The 18,220-nt window shown below is 45.1% G+C and overlaps 1 protein-coding gene across 1 annotated transcript in view; it reads right to left on the bottom strand.

Moving 5' to 3' along the window:
- The window catches only part of LOC119433998 (MAM and LDL-receptor class A domain-containing protein 1), a 96,970-nt gene that overhangs the window by 7,221 nt on the left and 71,529 nt on the right, over positions 1 to 18,220 (bottom strand). Inside the window, exons 8-16 of the mRNA XM_049658490.1 lie at positions 15,104 to 15,187; positions 13,178 to 13,365; positions 11,756 to 11,840; positions 11,615 to 11,644; positions 9,360 to 9,500; positions 8,314 to 8,633; positions 6,934 to 7,018; positions 5,052 to 5,081; positions 2,348 to 2,521 (exon numbers count right to left, since the gene is read on the bottom strand). Of these exons, the coding sequence (XP_049514447.1) occupies positions 2,348 to 2,521; positions 5,052 to 5,081; positions 6,934 to 7,018; positions 8,314 to 8,633; positions 9,360 to 9,500; positions 11,615 to 11,644; positions 11,756 to 11,840; positions 13,178 to 13,365; positions 15,104 to 15,187 (1,137 nt within the window). The remainder of the gene's footprint in view (positions 1 to 2,347; positions 2,522 to 5,051; positions 5,082 to 6,933; positions 7,019 to 8,313; positions 8,634 to 9,359; positions 9,501 to 11,614; positions 11,645 to 11,755; positions 11,841 to 13,177; positions 13,366 to 15,103; positions 15,188 to 18,220) is intronic.

The raw sequence follows: 18,220 nt of genomic DNA, 5'->3' as shown, positions 1-18,220 counted from the left end.
CTTGAACTTGACTTGCCACCGCCTTGGGCAGCGCGTTCGAAACGCGTTGAAGGCGGTGGTAAGTCAAGTTCAAGTCGAGGAGCGTTTATGAATACGGGGGTTATACTCTCTCAGCAGTCATGTGATGGCGTCGGCAAACGCGGTGCACGTTCCGGCATGTGTAAACGGCTGCGTAAGACGCTGTGGCCTCTCCCCCTTACTAGAGAGTACTGCACCTTTCTAACGCGTTTGTGCTAGCGTCCCCTTAAGCGGGAGATGGTGCAACTATAATGAAGGGTGCTGTTATAAAATAGGAATGACGTCACATATGGCGCGTGTCATTGGTGGAAGTCAATCGTTCGATTTAGTGCGGCGAGACTGGGCGAATTACACGGAAGATTCACGGTTTACCGATAATTCCCTCCGGAGCTTCGCCTACTCATCATCATTCACCAGGTGGATATGCGGTGATTTTTTTAAGAGGCAGGAGAAGAAAACATGGGAAAATCAGGAACGTGGAGGAGAACACGAACGCCTCAGCCTTCAATCAGCATGGTCAGAATCCTGTCGTATGCATGGCTCTTTCACATTACGTCCCTCGTTTTACGCGTTGTTATCACATTTCCCAAGATTATTCGAGCAACCCGAATATCCGATCTAGCTATGATAGAAAGTTGATCAACAAAATCGAGCCCCTCGGCTCGCCCTTCTTCTCTCGTTTATTCATTGCGAGGGTCTCGAATCTGACAGCGTTGATGTCATTAGGTAGCATGTGGCTAATAAACCCTCGCATGCTAGTTAGTAGTGATTTTATTGAAGAAAATGAAGCAGAAATAAGCGTCACTTTCTTCTTCAATAAAATCACTAATACTGGCATGCGAGGTTTTATTAGCCACGCGCCTGCCCTCCCAAGGTCACGTGTTACGTGACGCCATCGGGCTAAAAAAAATGTTCCACATCCGCCAACCACGGTTCTGAGTGGCGCTGGCTAACACACCTAGGGCTAGATCTAGTAATCATAATTACCCAAGTTAGTGAACGAATTGATGGCCGTCACCGTAGCGCAATTGCTAGTGCAACTCATGCGTAAAGTGGAGGCTGCGGGTTAATTAATCATTAAATTATGGGACTTTACGCGCCAAAACCATGATCTGATTATGAGGCACGCCGTAGTGGGGGACTCCGGAAATTTGGACCACCTGGGGTTCTTTAACGTGCCCCTAAATCTAAGTACACGGGTGTTTTCGCATTTCGCCCCCATCGAAATGCGGCCACCCTGGCCGGGCGGGATTCGATCCTTCGGCTCCCGACGGTGACAAGTTATCTTTTCGTCCACTTTCATTTGCCTTTTCTTCATCATTTTCTACATTCCAATTTCAAACACACTTAATTTCCCCGATGCTTTCCTAGGTTTCATTCTCTGTTGGCTTTGTGTGTTCATGATTAACAAAATCAAGCGCCTCGTTTCCCCCTTCTTTTCCAGATGAAGAGAAAGTCAGATTTGTTGCTTTATTCGTTGGTTAGAAATCCGATTTTCCAGCTCAAATACACGTGAAACGCAGAAATGCTTTTGTGAGTCGACCGCTGGACCGATTTAAACGAAATTTGTTCCGTTTGAGAGAGAAGGTTAAATTATAGCAAGTTAGGAAGCTGAACTTTGATTTAGGACCTGGGTATTTTTTAACAAACATTTTCGAAAATCGATGTTGAAAACAACAGAAGCAGTAAAGTTTAGAAATCCGTCGCGAAAATTGCACCAAGAACATATATCGCACTTCTGGAAACCGCATCTGTTGGAACATCTCAAGCGAGAAAATGTGATGCGTAAATTTACAACTTACGTGAAAGTGTTACAATGTTTACGAGGGAATTGCAAAAATCCTGCTCACGAATCAGTGGCATGTATTATAATACATTAATTTTACCCGCTATAGTTTTATTATTTAGGTACACTTTAAAAATTGTGACATCGTCTTTATTTTTAATTCTGAGTTACAAAGATGTAAACTGTTTGTTGCTTCACTTGTTTTTTATAAGTTTGCAATTTTCTAGAGAATCTATAAATTAAATTGCATAAATTAAATACTCACTTCCCAGAGTTACTATAAAGAATTATTTCTTCGTTCCCATGTGTTTTGATACAGGAGTTCCTAATGTAAAGCGTCATGTTAAGCGCAAAGAAGAAACACAGCCTAATGGTTGATCCAGAAAGCTTGGTAGCACGGCTACGCCACCTACCTTTTCAGATGGCGTTCTCATAAACTTAATCCATTCATCTATGAGAACGTAAAGTGAAGCATGGCCTTCAATATCAGACAGAGCACGCGCCGCCGATCTCCGATGCCACGAGTGATGCAAGTGAACTCACTCGGTGCCCGGTAGGTGTGGTCCTGCAGGTTCGCCGGTCGGCTGACCACCGAAGCGAGCCGCCAAGCGAACGAGTCCCTGGGCGCCGAGCCGACCCGCCCCACCAGGTTGGTCGTCGGGGCCGATTCCGTGTAGTTCATCCAGCCGCACATATCGCGTTCGAAAGAACACTCGCCTGCGCATAGCATAGGCGTCATTATAGCCGGGTGTACACGCGATTGGCGGTTGTCCAGCGAGAAGACTAACCCAGCTTGTCTGGCGCCTGTTTGAAAGAGAACCTTGTCTGCTATGCGCCTTGCAACTAGTTGAAAACCAGACAGACTTTCATGGTTGAATAGGTATCGGCGGAAATCTCAACTGAAGATAGAGTGTCGCAAAGTGTCCAGACACAGGTAGTCGCAAGTTATTAGATATATTTCGCTTTCTTAAAAGCAGGAAATGTAGGGACTGTAGTCGCGATCAGCTCGGGCATTTTTTATTGAGTGGCGGCGTGTTTTTGACGACTTTTTTTTTAGACCTTGAAGAGGAGAACTTTGCTTTTTGAAGCTATGTGCATGTATGCATAATAACGAAGACAGCACAAGCAAAAGTTAGACAATGTAGACGATTACTTGTTGTTCCTACGTTCTAGGAACTAAAGCGATTCGGTATACGAGTATTTTAGTATAATGTTCAATGCCTTTCGGTATCAGATAGACGAGGCAAGCAGAAAGGTATGCAAAACTTGGGATTTATGATCAGGTGAGGGAAGAGTAAGATGCAAAAGGCAGAAATGATTAGATGGCTGAGTATTGGCGAAAAAGAGCTGCAAAATATACTTATCAAGTAGATAAGAAAATACACCATTCATGTCGTTTATGGCGAGATGAGGCCTGTGGTGCGAACCGATTGAAAGATGAATCCTTAATGTGCACACGAGAGCAAAAGTTTAGCATCAGCAAACACCCAAAAAATCAATGAAACTTCCAGCAAAGCTGCGCAACATTAAATTGCTTCAATACATTGCATTAGTCCAACATGCGAACATAGGCTGTAGACAACGTGATTTCAGCCTGCACGCCCAGACTACTAAGTAAAACAAATATTTAGGGAAAGGGGGTGGACGGGGTGGAGGAGCTGTTGCTCTGCGAACTTTTGCTCGCAAGCCTCTCTATTCAAGAGACCTATATTGTGGGTTCCTAGAGGCTCATAGAGAACTTGCTACATTAAAATAATCCGAATGCCAGCAATTGTAGCATCACCGCACGACACTACGTGCGAGCTCGTCACGGGCTGTACGTATGAACTAGGCACTTTTGCGACAGCTTTTATGGTATCTCCGTGGGCCGTGCAGCAGGCCCACGAAGCGAACGCCAGGTACTCCCTGCCGGTCCCTACGTGGGAGACGCCCGCTAAGCGCGTCCTGCAGGACCTAAATAAAATTTGTCCAGGCCAGTACGTAGCTTGAGTGGCCGAAAGATGGATAGTGCAACGATATCGCAAGTTTGAGACAACGGAAATGTAGTCGCTTCATCCTGCGGATTATTAAGGGTGTAATGTTATATATATATATATATATATATATATATATATATATATACCAGGTGTTTCAGCAACCACGTTCAAACATTATAAAGGTGCCTGTGGCAGATAACACAGTTCTACTTCATTAGCCGGTCTACTCGAAGAGGCGGACATTACTTGCACAAAAAAGTGAAATGCATAATCGACTAATCTACAAAAATTCACTAATTAGGTTTTTAACTAATTACCTGATGGCCCATATCGCAATTTACAAATTGTAGCAGTGGAGTTCGCAAGGCGGATCTATTTGGAATGAATTCTCAGGATGACAGCAGTTTCGAGACGTTAAAAACCGAACTTTGCGGAGAAATGCATTGGCGTTCCAGTTAATTTTGTGCTTCAATGCATAAAGCGACGTTTTGTTAAGAAACTAACCTGGACTCCAATGCATATATATATATATATATATATATATATATATATATATATATATATATATATATTGCAGAAATATAAGAATGTAGAAAAACTTATAACAGGAATTTACTTATGTTTCGGCCGGGGTCCGGCCTTCATCAAGAGTGCGATTGCAAGCACACAGAGCTCAATTTATACATTCATCTGTGAGAGTGAAAAAATACAAGAAAAAAATGAAATAAAAAATACAAAGTAAAAAAAGGAATACAACAACGACGCGAATGGAAACTTGCGCATACACAGAGTGGCATTATTAAAAAATAGAGGGAAAAAAAAAAACGGTGAACACCACAGAGCCTCGAACACAAGCTCGTAAAACGTGGGTAGCCTATGACCACAGGCGCGCACAGGTTTAGTGTCGTCATGAATGTGAACAAGTCTGATGACTCATGTCAAGGTCATCAAAAACGATGGGCATATACAGTGGTGCTATAAAGGGGTACAAAGTTGGGCGTGCATGAAGTGGCATTAATGAAAACATACAAAAACAACATACAACGCGCTACAGCTTTTCGGAGGGACTTTCATTGTAAGCGGCCCCACTCTGTTCATGTGACTGACACTTGATGGAGTTTACACATGAGCGTATCGACCCTGCAGGACCCGGATGAGACATCACATATGCGCTATCGCTTTCTTTAACATTAGCACCAGCTGTTCTGCGAAGCGAGGAATAAAGCAGTGTTTGCAACGCGGAGAAAGCTTGCATTGCAAGAGAGGCTTACCTGGAATAGCCTTGGCCTTTTCCGGATGTGCTAGACGAAAGAAACAAAGATGGTGGTTATGTACACGAAGCTGCAACGCAGATAGGACAGGTAAATTATGTGGAATCAAAATCTTTCACAGCCTTCGAGCAGCACACCGAGCCACTCTTACGTGATGAACCAATCCTTGTAGACCAAACCGTCTGCGCATGACTGAAAGGCAAGGTCGGCGTTACAAGGTTATTGCGCAAATAATTACGGCATTCCTTACGCTATTTAGCGCACTGACGTGAGCCGGGCTAATGTGCATTTACATCTCGCTTCCCAAACTTCATCAGTATATTTCCATGTGTCAAATGTAAAACATTGCGTAACAGCCGTATCTGCTGGACAATGTTGGTCGAGTTTCCGACTAATTAGGCTTCGGGCTGCCACCGGCTACCATACTGGTTAGCTCATATGACAGAGTGACCTACTCGGTAAGGCAAATTTGTCAAGTGTTCAATCTCCAAGCCACGACAAACTTTTTTTCCTTCTATATAGCCAGAAAAGATTTTGTTCCTAGCTTTGTTCTACTCTTGGGTGGAAGAGAATTCTTCTGTTTCATGAAACTTCTCCACCTTGCGCATTTTAAAGTTGGTGTGTGCGTGTGATTCTTGCTGCTCCTGGTAAAATATATTCGTAGTTTCTGCTTGAGGATGTTCAGATGTTTAACGGCGCTTTAATCAAGAATCGCTGGTATCTGCGCCATCATATGGCGTCTATTCTCGCTTTTACAAAATCCGAGGACACCTAAGCACTTAAGAGTTGTAAATGCGAAAGCGTTAATGTCCAATTGAACGCCGCTTAGTGGTGCTTCGACTTATGAACCTCTCGCTGGCAAGCGAGCGTGTTGAGACCACTTGGTGCATTTCGATTTGACCGGTGCAGTTACGACGCAGGCCAGAGCTTGCGTGGACAAGGAACGCGCACATAACACAGGCTTGCGAGAGCGAGGGGGTGACGTGGCGTCGCGGCAATGCCCTCTCCTCTCACGCAACACCTGGCGCGCTCTGCTCCGTCGAGGCGCGCTCGTGCCGTCGTGCCGCAGCCAATGGGAATTTACCGGCCATTTGGCTGCCAGAGACGACAGACGCCAGCTGTTTTGTTCAATGAGCTATTTGACTCTTTCGCGTCAAAATTGTGGGACGTGGGGGAGGGGGAATCTGTTACTTTTGCACGCACTTGATGTACGTGTGTATGCACTTAAGTGTGTAGGCGCCGTCATAAACAGAGCACCGATCAGTGATGGCGAACTAAGCGACAGTGACCGAACATCAAACTAGAACATTAGGTGAACGTGAGTTCGCTGGTGCGACTTATTGTTTTGTCCTCATCTGCCCTCATTCATTGATTGGTTGCACGCGGTTGTACAGCCTATGTCACCACAAGCACATTCTCGAAAATTTTAAGTGATGATGATGCTTTATTGGCATCCCCTTCGAAACGAGGAGGTGACGAATAGTCACCTTGCCTGCTTGAGCTAATCAAGCAACCTTTAGATACTTATCAGTCTAGCACTTTGCCTTTGGCCCTTCAATATTTTCTCTAGTATTTGTCAAAACCTCCATGCCTACCTATGCCCTGTAGCGGATCCGGTCTTACCAATTTCTTCCCAGTTTTTTTTTTCTGCCAAGCTTCTAAACGTCTCTCGCTTACCTCGACTGCTCACCAGTTACAGCTTCCAACCGCATTAGGTCCCAGAGCTTCTGATAAAAATGATTAAGGTCACTGCGCGCCGCGTAGCGCAGGTACGGGAAAACTCTAGTCCACTGTCCCGAATGCTTTAATACGACGCGAGCGCTCGTCAACTTCTCTTGGCTAACGCTCTTTTGCTGTCGTATACTTCGAGTGTACACTCAACTGTTGCAGTCGCCATCGAAGAAGCTGATGTCATCCACTGCCACGTAGCCCACCCTTCCGTGGCCCCAGATGCCTTCTAGAACCACCTGCGCGCCAGAAAAAGAGAAGACGTTGTGAATAAAAAGTTTTGTCGTAGGAAAATTTAAAGCGTGTAAGAAACTCAAGTATTGCATTTCCTGGGAAACACACTAGCACCAGCTAGACGGTGCACCGGTTTGTTTAATGATTGCAGTGCGCGGCAGTATATTTACGACTGAAGATTGCACGGCGACTCGGTTGGAGATTGAATTATTAATAAACAATGATATGTAAAGCGTAGGCTACGGCAGCGCCCGCCTTTTCAAACACCAATTAAAGCTTATAACTAAAGCGTACGTGAAGCGTTTCTACAGTTACATTAATAATAATAATCGGAAGTTCCGAAGATTCGGCCAACGTGCCGATATGTAGCAGCCTCCAAATAAAAAAATTGAAGAAGAACTGTGGGAATCGCCAATTTCATGATCATTGACTATCATGCTGGGACAGGACTGATAGAGAAAATACAAAATATTGTGAAAAAATACAAAGAATTTTTTCCACTAGCTGAAAAATTGGCCAGAATGTTCAGCCCCAAAAAACCGGAACGCAAAATTTAAACAAAACTTCGTACGCAGAGAGGTCACCAAAAGGTCTCATTTCAAAAAAAAATCAAGGCCATGTTAGGCAGCGAACACGCTTTGTGTACGCCACAACATCACATCAAATTCAATTAAACCAGTATGGCAAAGCGAGCACTGCCGACAGACGATTTACGCGCATCGTGCGCTTGAACGCGTGTATACTCGTATATCATTCACGATGGTGGAGGGCATCCGATGCGCGCACAGGCTTGTCGGTAGTATGCAAAATGTCTATAACTCTCATAGCACGACTTCGAGCACGGTATAGACAGGGCCATGGAAAGTGCGCGACGTCGATCACCTGCCTCGTTGCACGAGCAACACAGATGCGAATATCCCCACTGGTTGTTTTAAAACGCAATAGCAGTGGCTTAGACAAGTTTTGGTGGGTTCACTTAGCTTTCAACCTTACATTACCGTCGCGGTAGCGTATGAAGCGCTCTCAAGCACCTGTAATGTCAAAATTCCAAAGAGTGGTACATGTAGTTACAGATGCTTACATCCGTTCGCGCAAAAGCCGTAAGCACTCTAAGATCACCAGATTACCTACTGTTCTTAAAGCAGAAGAATTCGAGCAGGGCAATACGTCCTTGTTTATTTCTAGGTGGATGCTACTTCCAGTACGATGATGCCCTCTTGCGTGAATGAAGCAAGGTGTGTATAGAGTGATGAAATTTCACCTATCGCCTATACCGCTACCCTGAGATCTGTCCACTTGCCTGGTATGCCTCGTTTATAGGGTTCCCGTCGGGCAGCTTGATGGGGCACCGGGCCACCAGCCACCGGTGACCCTGGTGGTTGTTGAGCCTCCACACGGTCTGCAGCGAGAAGAGGCCCGGAGCCGCGTCGCGCAGCACGTGAACTCGGAGGGAGCCCAGGCTGGGCCCCGCCGGGTCGATGGTGCGCTCGAACATGTAGTAGGCGAACGAGATGCACCGGGGCAGCGCAGAGTCCGGCCCCAGCTTGGGGCTCACCAGCCACGCCTTGGAGCCGCCCCGCTGGGGCAAGTGGCTCGAGCTGGCCAGGTTCATGTAGTATCCTGCGAGGACAGGGCGAGCAGTTTGAGGAGGACACGCTCTAGCGTTATATAAATTGCACTGTGCAAAAGTAATACACGCGGTGCACATGGGATTCAGACTGTGCGTGCAGTGTATAACGACATAGCTAAGACGTATAACGTGCATAACAGTGTGATTAGGATGTTGCATATTGCAAATGTAATCAACTTTATTCGGTATAGACATTAGAGATATCTAAGATTCAGCGTGATGGGGCCATATACTCCGTAGGGTACAAATACTAGTCAATAAATAGCTACAGCAAACACATATACGTTAAATATTTTGTTTTTATATAGTTCCTTCTTTCTTCTGACCGTTCAGACGCAAAAGCGGATGCGCTGCACGACACAGACTGAGCGGTAGCAAGTTTCTGGAAGGTGTCAAACTAGTGACGATGGGTGCATGGGGTGTGCAGGCGAAGACACATGGAAATCAAGAAGCGGAACATCACAGTATTAGGATTTCAGAGACATCGTATAATCTGTGTGGTGGCCATGTATGGCTTCCTCCCTTACGCTGTATACGCCACACAGCACTGACAAGAACTCGTCGACACATTTTTTTTTTTACCAATTGGCATGGCTAAAACACTCGCTCTTGTTGCACCGTACGAATATTTGGAGATTTGAATGATGGAGTGGCAAACGTTCGGGTTCTATTATCGGAACGAATGAGTGCGATCTTTGCGACGAACGGTCGCTCACCGTCCGGCTTTCGCTTGGTGTGATCTGCGGGAGGCCCGTTGACCCCGTAGCTGTACTGGCGGGTCCAGTCGAGATCGTCCAACCCATCGGCCGGGTGAGGGTTGCTCCAGCCACACGCGTCTTCCTCGAAGTTGCAGTCGCCTGCGTATTCAAGATTCAAGTTTAATTTATTTCTCCAAGAGAAAAAAGGCCCGGGGCAAAATGCTGCCTCGAAGCAGCTTGACGTGGTCCGGGACCCATTTACAAAATGGCAGCAGGGAAAGAATAAAAGTTTGTACAATTTCACGAACATCACGAATCATCACGAATCTGTGGCGAGGATAACCTGGGAGAGGGTGGTAACCTCGCCGAGAGATCAAGTCGCGTGTGTCGCCTAGCAACGCCTCACACAAGCTGTGCGAGGTGTTGCTAGGCAACGCGCGTTGACATCATCGCCAGGCGCAGTTTTCTGCTAACGCTTCACGGCCTAACGAAAAGCTTCAAAGGCTCTGCTGTTAAAAATTGCTGAGCAATTTTTTTTCTGTTCGGCGCGTTGAGCGGTGCAGTTTCCCATGTAAGCAAGGTATTTCTTTTCGCTGATGTATTTCATGCTTTCTAATATACAAACAGGGTCCCAAAATTACGGGATTTGAGATGTGAGATCAAGCAATGTCTCGAGCACGGCGATATTCGCCTGTACTTCAAATGTGCTACGTGTAATATAGTGCTAGCGACCAACGTTGTGTTGCCCTTTTTTAATTGCTGAAACCTAAAACTCGGATGACATTTGGCTTTATCGCGGAAGCCAGCATCCTGTAATCTGTTCACCATGCATACATGTTGCAGAACTTGCCTACGTTTGTGCACGCGCGCCCGGCAGGCAACGATGTTCAATTTCTTATGTGGGTCCATAGCCTTCTTAAATCATATTCTCTGGGACTGCAGAAAAGATCCCTCCCCCCCCCCCCCCTCACCAGATCTCCTGGCCGCTCCCTTGCCTCAAGCGTGGGAAGCAATATTTTTGCAACCGAACCTGGAAGTTCAACTTCGGGCCATCAAAAGAGTCGAGGAGGTGGCCGTAAGGCATCACCTGGTAGCCACCCCTCACTAAGCCAAACTAACAAAATAAAGTTGTTTCCTCCTCCTTTCTTTTCATTGACGTACACAAATTACATTTGTGTGTACAAATGTTAGCTGTTAGTTAAGCACCTGGCCATGCTTTTTGAGTCGCTGACCTATTTAATTATTTTTTCAATGTACCCTTCTATAGGGCGTGGGGGCATGACGATATCGAAAATAATTAGGCAAAGAAATATACGGCTGACTAAAAACTAGCCAATGATTTGTAGCCCTGGGAATGCTGCTGCTCTTTCAAGCAATCGGGGCGCCCGCACCTCGTAGCACACACCAAGATTAAGCGATGATCGATGCCAAGTACCACTATGCAAATGGAGCTTCGTACGTTCTCGGAGTAGCACAAAGAAAGAGACGAGAAAGGCAAGCAGGCTAACCACAAAGGCGTCTGGTTTGCTACCCTTCATGGTGCAGAGGGAAACCAGTTAAATAGACAGGAAAGTGGATGATATTTTTAAGACGCGCGCAGAGATCCGAGGCGGCATGCATCAGCAGAGAGTTTTACTCTATACGCGCATGCGAGTGTTGTAGACAACATTACGCTTTCTCCGTTTAGCCATTCCCCTCTTCCATGTGCTTCCTATGCGTTCCAAGAGATTTTGAGTGCTACGGGCAAATGTGACGTCATTTAGACGGAATGAGCAGAGGCAAGATCGCTGCAAGGTACTGTACTCCAAACCAAAAGTCGTTCAGCCGCTCTACGGAATCTGCAGGATCTCCTTAGCTAATAGAAAGGCCTAACGCCCCTCGAGATGTCTTCATCCGCGCCACGTCATCGGCTCGGAGGCTGCTGAATTCCTGGTATACTACGTGCATGCGCAAAGGGCCTCACATGCCACATATCACTATAACTTATACAAACAAAAACAAAACTCTATTATCCTGCTGTGAATCAGACTGTTACGTCCGGAACTACATTACACTGGCCAAGGATATCGCCTGTGTACGCCTCATACCTTCGGAAGCTATGCAAACGACTTGTGGGATGGAGGTTGTAGCTTCGGGGTCGCTTGCGAGAAAGAAAATCTGACAGACGGGTAGAATACCTTGCACAGAAGTTCATTGAGCTATGATATTTTCAAGCTAGATCCTTCGGCAATGGAAGCAAGATGATTCTGAATATGGGCGGCAAAATAACGTACCTGAATTTCTTGCAGCCGTCTGCGGTGAAACTGAAAAGGATTAGACAGAAGGAATAAGTGAAAACCGGACACACCGGGTGCATTATTTGCCGGGACAATGGGACACCGAGAATCGAGCGTAGCCAAAGTATCAGTACTCACTCGGGCACGTGCCTGCTCTGAAGGATATGTTGTCGATGGCGATGTTGCCCAGGGAGTTTGCGCCTACAGTGGCCTCGAGAATCAGCTGAGGGTTAGGGTTAAAACCGGAGTCACAAAAAAACGAACAGTTTGAGAAACACGGTGTTCAGTTGAAAACTTAAGTTGGAGCATTCATAAAAAAAGTTACAAACAGTGTGAATTACGAGAAAAATAGATTATTAGTGTCCAAATCGCTACAAGGGTTTGGCGGGGGCTTAATGTTTCACAACACTATACCTAACAGACAGACCCATAGCCAGGAATTTTGACGGGGAGGGGGGGGGGGGGGGGGCACTTGCTGAAGGCCTTGGCTATTTGCGGAAAGCACCTATTTCTTTTTCAGTTTTTATTTTCGATAAAGATCAAAATTTCCCCCCCCCCCCCTTGGCTACGTGCCTGTTGTGAGAGACACCGTGCTTGAATGGCTGCGGAATAAATTTGATGACCTGCAGTTCTTTAGGCGCCCCAGGGCAGCTTTCACGAACGTTTATGTTCAATTGAGGCATTATTAGAACCATGAAATGGGGAAGTTGTTCGAAGTGTTAACTGAAACATCAATGGCTATCGCCACAAAACTCGAGCGATTATTTGTGGAAACTGGCGCTACACACAAGATTTTAGCGCAACGGTTATGACTTCATTACTGTTCAGCTTCTATTCCTTCCCTAAATGAACCCTAAAATTGTCTTAAATGAACTAAAAAGGTATTTAGTGAAACTAAGGTAATTTGCTCACATCACAATGGCACAGCGAACCACCTCATAAAGTAATTCAACACATGTGTGAGAATCGGGCAATTTCCAACAGAAGATCTTTAATAAATTCCATTTCCACAATAGAAAAGACCACCTGCAATGTCCACCAGGCATACAGGTTAGCATCATGCTAGGACCTCTATTGCTCTGCGTCCATAGTACCTCCTCTCGCGTAGAGTCTGCATTTTGTTGTTACTTCTATTCAGTCTTTCGCATATTCCAAAGTGAGGAGGATCGTGGTCGTCATATATGTAGAACTGATGCTTTTGTTAAATGAACATTGCGCTGTTCACGCTTTGAAGCGCAACTTAATCATTTCTTTCAGGTTTACTTGAAAGAACAAGTTCTATTGCTTTTAAATCTTATAACCAATAGAAGTTGTTCTTAGGTTCCTATATATAACTTGTTATTTGGTTCACGCTTTGAAGCGCTAGCTTATCATTTCCTTTAGTTTTACTTGAAAGAAGTTCTAGTGACTATACCATGTATATAACCAACAGACCCGTTTAGTGTGTAGAATGATTGTGAAGAGCAAGAGGGTCTATTATCGTAGCCCTGTAAACGCCACGGCTAGGCGCTTTCGGAACGTTTTAGTGGGCATGTTCAGTGAGGCGTCAAATCAGCGTACCGTGAAAGGTTCAGTGGTGGCGACCTGGACCTGCGCCGTGTACCAACTGTTGCCAGCCTCGCCCGATATCTCCCAGATGGGTCGCGGCGGCGTCTCGGCCCCTTCGGCGTGCTGCAAGACCCTCAGAGTGCCGATGCCGTTGCCGAACATGTGCGTGGCGAATCGCATGCACATGGGCAGATTGGCGCCTGGCGGTGGTTGCCGGGACGGAGAGACAATGCGAAGGAGAAAGCATCATTGAAACAGTTCTGCACGAAGCCATTACAGTTACAGGTAGGTGTTTTTCTTTGTCCGAAAAGGACGACCCTTTATGAAATACCGGGTTGCTGAGGCGTATGCGACAGATGATGATCATGATGGTGATCTATTCGCATCCCTTTTAAAACGGGGCGGTTACAAATACTCGCCTAGCCTGCTTGAGTTATTCAGGTATGCTACACATGCTTATCATTTTAGCATATTTGTATACATCTCCTAAACCTTTTTCTCTTCCTCAAAACTTTTCTATCTACCCTGTACTGCTACCTATTCCTGTAACGAATCCGATCGTATGAATCCCCTCAATCTCTTTCCTGCTTTTTTTCCACCAATACTCCAAACCTCTCTTGCTTATCACGATTGCTGACTGGTTGATTCTTCTGTCCACTTCAAATTCTAGTACTTCTGGAAGGGGTACGTACCTCCGGGTCTCACTGGGTGAATCCCTTCGCATTCCATTAGGATGTGCTGAGTGGTCTGTGGATCTTTGCTGCAGCATACACATGCCTGAACTAGTTGCGAATATTTTCTCCGGTATTTTTTGGTCCTTAAAAAACCGGCTCGAGCCTCAAACAGCAAGGCACTGCCCCTTGTGTTACCGTAAAGATTTTCCCTTCTAATTTCTTTCTTCCCCATTCTTGTAAATTTCCAGGGTCTTCTTTGTTTCCAAGCTTTGTATCCGATTGGCTGTCTCTGTTTCTCTCACTTAATTTATGATGACTCCTGGTTGTCTGTTTACACTTTAAATTACCCTGTACACTGTTACCAACGTTCTTGACCGAATCCATTCTGTTTCCACGTTTTTCGGATACAGATACTTGTTCACTTTAACCGCCCATTTATTTCTGTCGGTGTTCCTGAGCCTTTCTTTAAAACAAATTTTGCTGTGCGCTATCCGAATGCAAACGAGACCCAACCCATGTTACCTTGTACTGCTTCATTTGTGGTTTTGCCATAGGCTCCCAAAGCCAACCGGCCTAACAATGTTTGGTTAACTTCCAATCAGAAAAGATATCCGATTTTAAGCACTGAATGACATTTTCGAAGCTTACCGCTGGCTCTATTACCCCTTTCCAGATTCCACGCACCACCTAATGTTTATTGTGGCCCCAAGGTGCTCATTGTTTCATCAATGCTGCATTCCGCTTCCCCTTTATTTTCAGATTATCTTGGTACGTGCTTGAGTAAGTGTTTACTTCGTTTATGTATACGGTGAAGTATTTGTATTGCTACCATATATACATTCATATAACACTTTCATGCAAATTACGAGTGGGCAGCGTTTCAGTTTTTAAGCCTGAAAAAGTCGTGACAGGAATGGCAACGACCTCTTGCTCAAGGCGTACTTCAGACAGTACTGGTCAGCAGAGATCTCATGAAAACCGAAAAGCGGGTAATTTTCGACGCAACATCGTACATTTCCTGTAATTTCAAACGCAAGTCGGGCAAATTTCACATCGTGGTTCCTAGAAGTCCACGAAAATCATAGAATCATTCGAGCATACCACGATAAAACCACCTGCAACGAATGCCTGCTAGAGAACGGAAGACTTCCTGAACGTTACCTTCCTAAACGCTATAGGACAACGCTCCCGTCAGTCAATAATTTTGTGTCAGTGTGCTCGTTTAAAGGCTTTCAACTTCAGCCTAAATGCAAAGCTGGTTTACCCGTAGCCTTCAACGTTGGGCTGATGAGCCTTGCCCGGTCCATGGGTCTCCTCGGGAACATCGAATCGATGAATATGTACCCACCTGCATAGCATCGAAGAAATTTGATAACTAGACACGGAATGTACGGCCATTCCATGCGCTGTCTTACCTCCATATTCAGAATTGAATCTAAACTTGAATCCCATGCTTGACCTAATCTCAGTGACGCCTGTGGTGAACCCGCCCAAGGAAATGCAATGGGTGTCATGGGCGCGTTCACGCCAGGCGTCATTTAGATCAAATGAAGCGTGAGCTTCAAGTTGAGATGCATCTCTCAATACGAGGGTTAAGTACCCATTGTTTGCAATGAAAACTGCTATTAAGAGACAGGTTTAGCTCTGAACCATCTCCGATGACGCCCTTTCAAATACATGTAAAACGCAGAAGCGCGTTTATAAGCCAATCCTTGGACCAGTTCGAATGAAATTTGTTACATTTGAGAGAGAAAATTAAATTATCGTGACTGTAGCAAGCGAATATTTTAGTTAGGGCTTGCAATTTTTAGAAACATTGCCAAAAAATTGAAGTTTAGGAAACAATTTGAGCACGAGTCTTACATATTCGTATTTCGGTCCCAAAAATAAATATCGCAGTTCTGTAAGCTGCAACCGTTAGAGTATCTAAAGCGGACAAAATTAGCGTAATATTATCAGCTTAGGTGATTTAGTTAGAATGTTTACAAAGGTATTGCAAATGTTCTACTCACATATTAATGATATTTTTCATGTCGATGTATAACACAAACACGATGTATAACACAAAAAATACTACATTACCTTTTTTCCCGCTTAAGATGTATTATTAGGCACCGTGTACACATTATGTGGTATCATTTTTATTACTGAGTTATCAAGCTGTAAACGTGATAACAATTTGTATTTTGCAATTTCCAGCAATTTTTATTAAGGAATTGACGCAATAAATCCAAATTCTGCGTAAACAGTGAATAGATTTTATCTTTTCCTTTTAAATACAACCAATTTCGTCAAAATCGGTGCTATGGTTACCGATAAAAATGTTTTCTCGGTTGTAATGTATTTATATAGTAGGCTCTGAGATGAATCTTCCTCTTAAGCACAAAATAGGCTCAATAAACTAGCGTCTTAAACGATGGGCGGGTAACGTGGAACACATGCTCTATTAAATGTCGCACTAATTACCCAGCAAGTAATCAAGATCATGTTATGGGGTTTACGTCCGGAAACGGCGTGGTGGGTTATAAGGGGCGCCGCAGTGGAGGACTCGAATACATCTGCTGTGAGTAAATCAGCCCTCTATAACAGGAACTCAGTAATATTTTCCTTTCTTAACCATACCATGTTTTTTTTTCATTTTTAGCAGGATTTTCCCAAATAACCTTTAGCATATTTATTTATTGATACTGCAATCCCAGGGAGGGATTTTCGCAGGGTAGGCGTACAGATACAAGCACGGATCAAATATTTACAAACAAACAAAGCCAGAAACAACAAAGGCCGCAAATGATTAGTGAACAAACAAAATGGATCAGCATTGAAGACAACAAAAACAGTTCAATGATGGCAGTGCAACATAGGGGTACAGCAAGGTTCATGGCATATCTTAATTATATATATATATATATATATATATATATATATATATATATATATATATATATATATATATATATATATATATCAACGTTCCTGCGAAACCACTGACTTCCCTTAGCTCAAATATTCCACAGTGTATACCCCTTTTAATGAAGCTCAGTTTATTACCACGTTATCGGGTGTTACTTACCAGCTTCAAGCAGAATAAATCATCGATGGGCGTCATCTGTGCTGATGCTACTGAAAAAAATTCCATTCTGCTGCAGCGTTGCGGTGGCACCATCTGTCACGGCTACGGCGCAAACAGTGTTAACCGCAGTCACAAGAGGTGGCGCCACCGATGCAATGCAGCGGAATCAGCAAGTTGAGTGGCGTCGCCGCCGAACTTATAGTGGGCGAAACCGGTAAGGAATGTCCGCAAACGTGGTATTAAACAAAACAAATATGAGTAAATGTACCTGACGTGCTACTAAACGTAACTTCGTGCAAAGTCATACCTCTGTACAAAATTTCAGCAAAGGTAAGTCAGTGGTTTAGCACGAAGAGCAGTTGTGTACTTGGCGCTCCTGTTCGAGCAACACTCAATATGTTCGACTGACATTGAAGCAGCACAGAGACCGCGCAGAGGTCGACCAGTTTGCGTCGCTTGTACTCAGCAAGCTCAGGCAAAACGAAAGATGAACACAATTTCCCAATTCCCGCGCTTCGGATTCTGGCAATTCTCACCTTGGCTAGGAAAATAGGTGCACAACGTCAGGAAAGTGAATTTTCCGCTTTTTGAAGTAAGAATAGCAATTTATGGAGTGATAATGTCTCAGCGTACCGTTGAAGCACAGCGTGAGAAAAAAAAACAATGAAAGGTATAAGGCAAGGCACCGAACTACTCAGACGAAAAACCACCCTGCCCGCCAACCCCCCCCTCCCCCCCCACACACACACACACACAAAAGCCCAAAGAAGCTCACAAAACAAACCAAAGTTAATGCTGCTGTCAAACCGGACGGAAGTTTCTAACATAACTTTTCAAGCTCCGGCCTGTGGAGATGCCCACAAGCCACAGAGTTCCAGGGAGTTCCAAACATAGAACAGTATGTTCAAACAATTAAGCATAATGCCACCAGCAGTAGTGGGTACAGTGCTAAGAGGCAGGCACGGACAAGAAGAAAGAAGTGCGCGTGTTTCTCCGCCCGCTCTATAGCCAGCCCCCAGCGCCGTGTTTTTCAGGAGCCGCTACCCTCAATAAACGTCGCGTCGCCAGTTCTCTCACAAGGCACGTGACAAAGTGGTGGAGGTGCGGGGTATTCCTCACCCATGTCGCAGACCCCTTCTGGCAGTGGAACCACTACCCCCGTGCCAATCGATACGCCGGTCCACCGGGCCAGCCGCAGGCCATTCGACCAAGTCGGCTTGGACATCCTTGGGCCTTTTCCCCTGTCAACCGACGGCAACAAGTGGGTGATCGTCGCCACTGACTATTTAACCCGCTATGCCGAGACGGAGG

This window comes from Dermacentor silvarum, chromosome 11 (genome assembly GCF_013339745.2).
Source record: "Dermacentor silvarum isolate Dsil-2018 chromosome 11, BIME_Dsil_1.4, whole genome shotgun sequence".
NCBI lineage: Eukaryota > Metazoa > Arthropoda > Arachnida > Ixodida > Ixodidae > Dermacentor > Dermacentor silvarum.
Note: the sequence above shows the minus strand (reverse complement) of the source record. Positions and strands in the feature narration are given on the sequence as shown.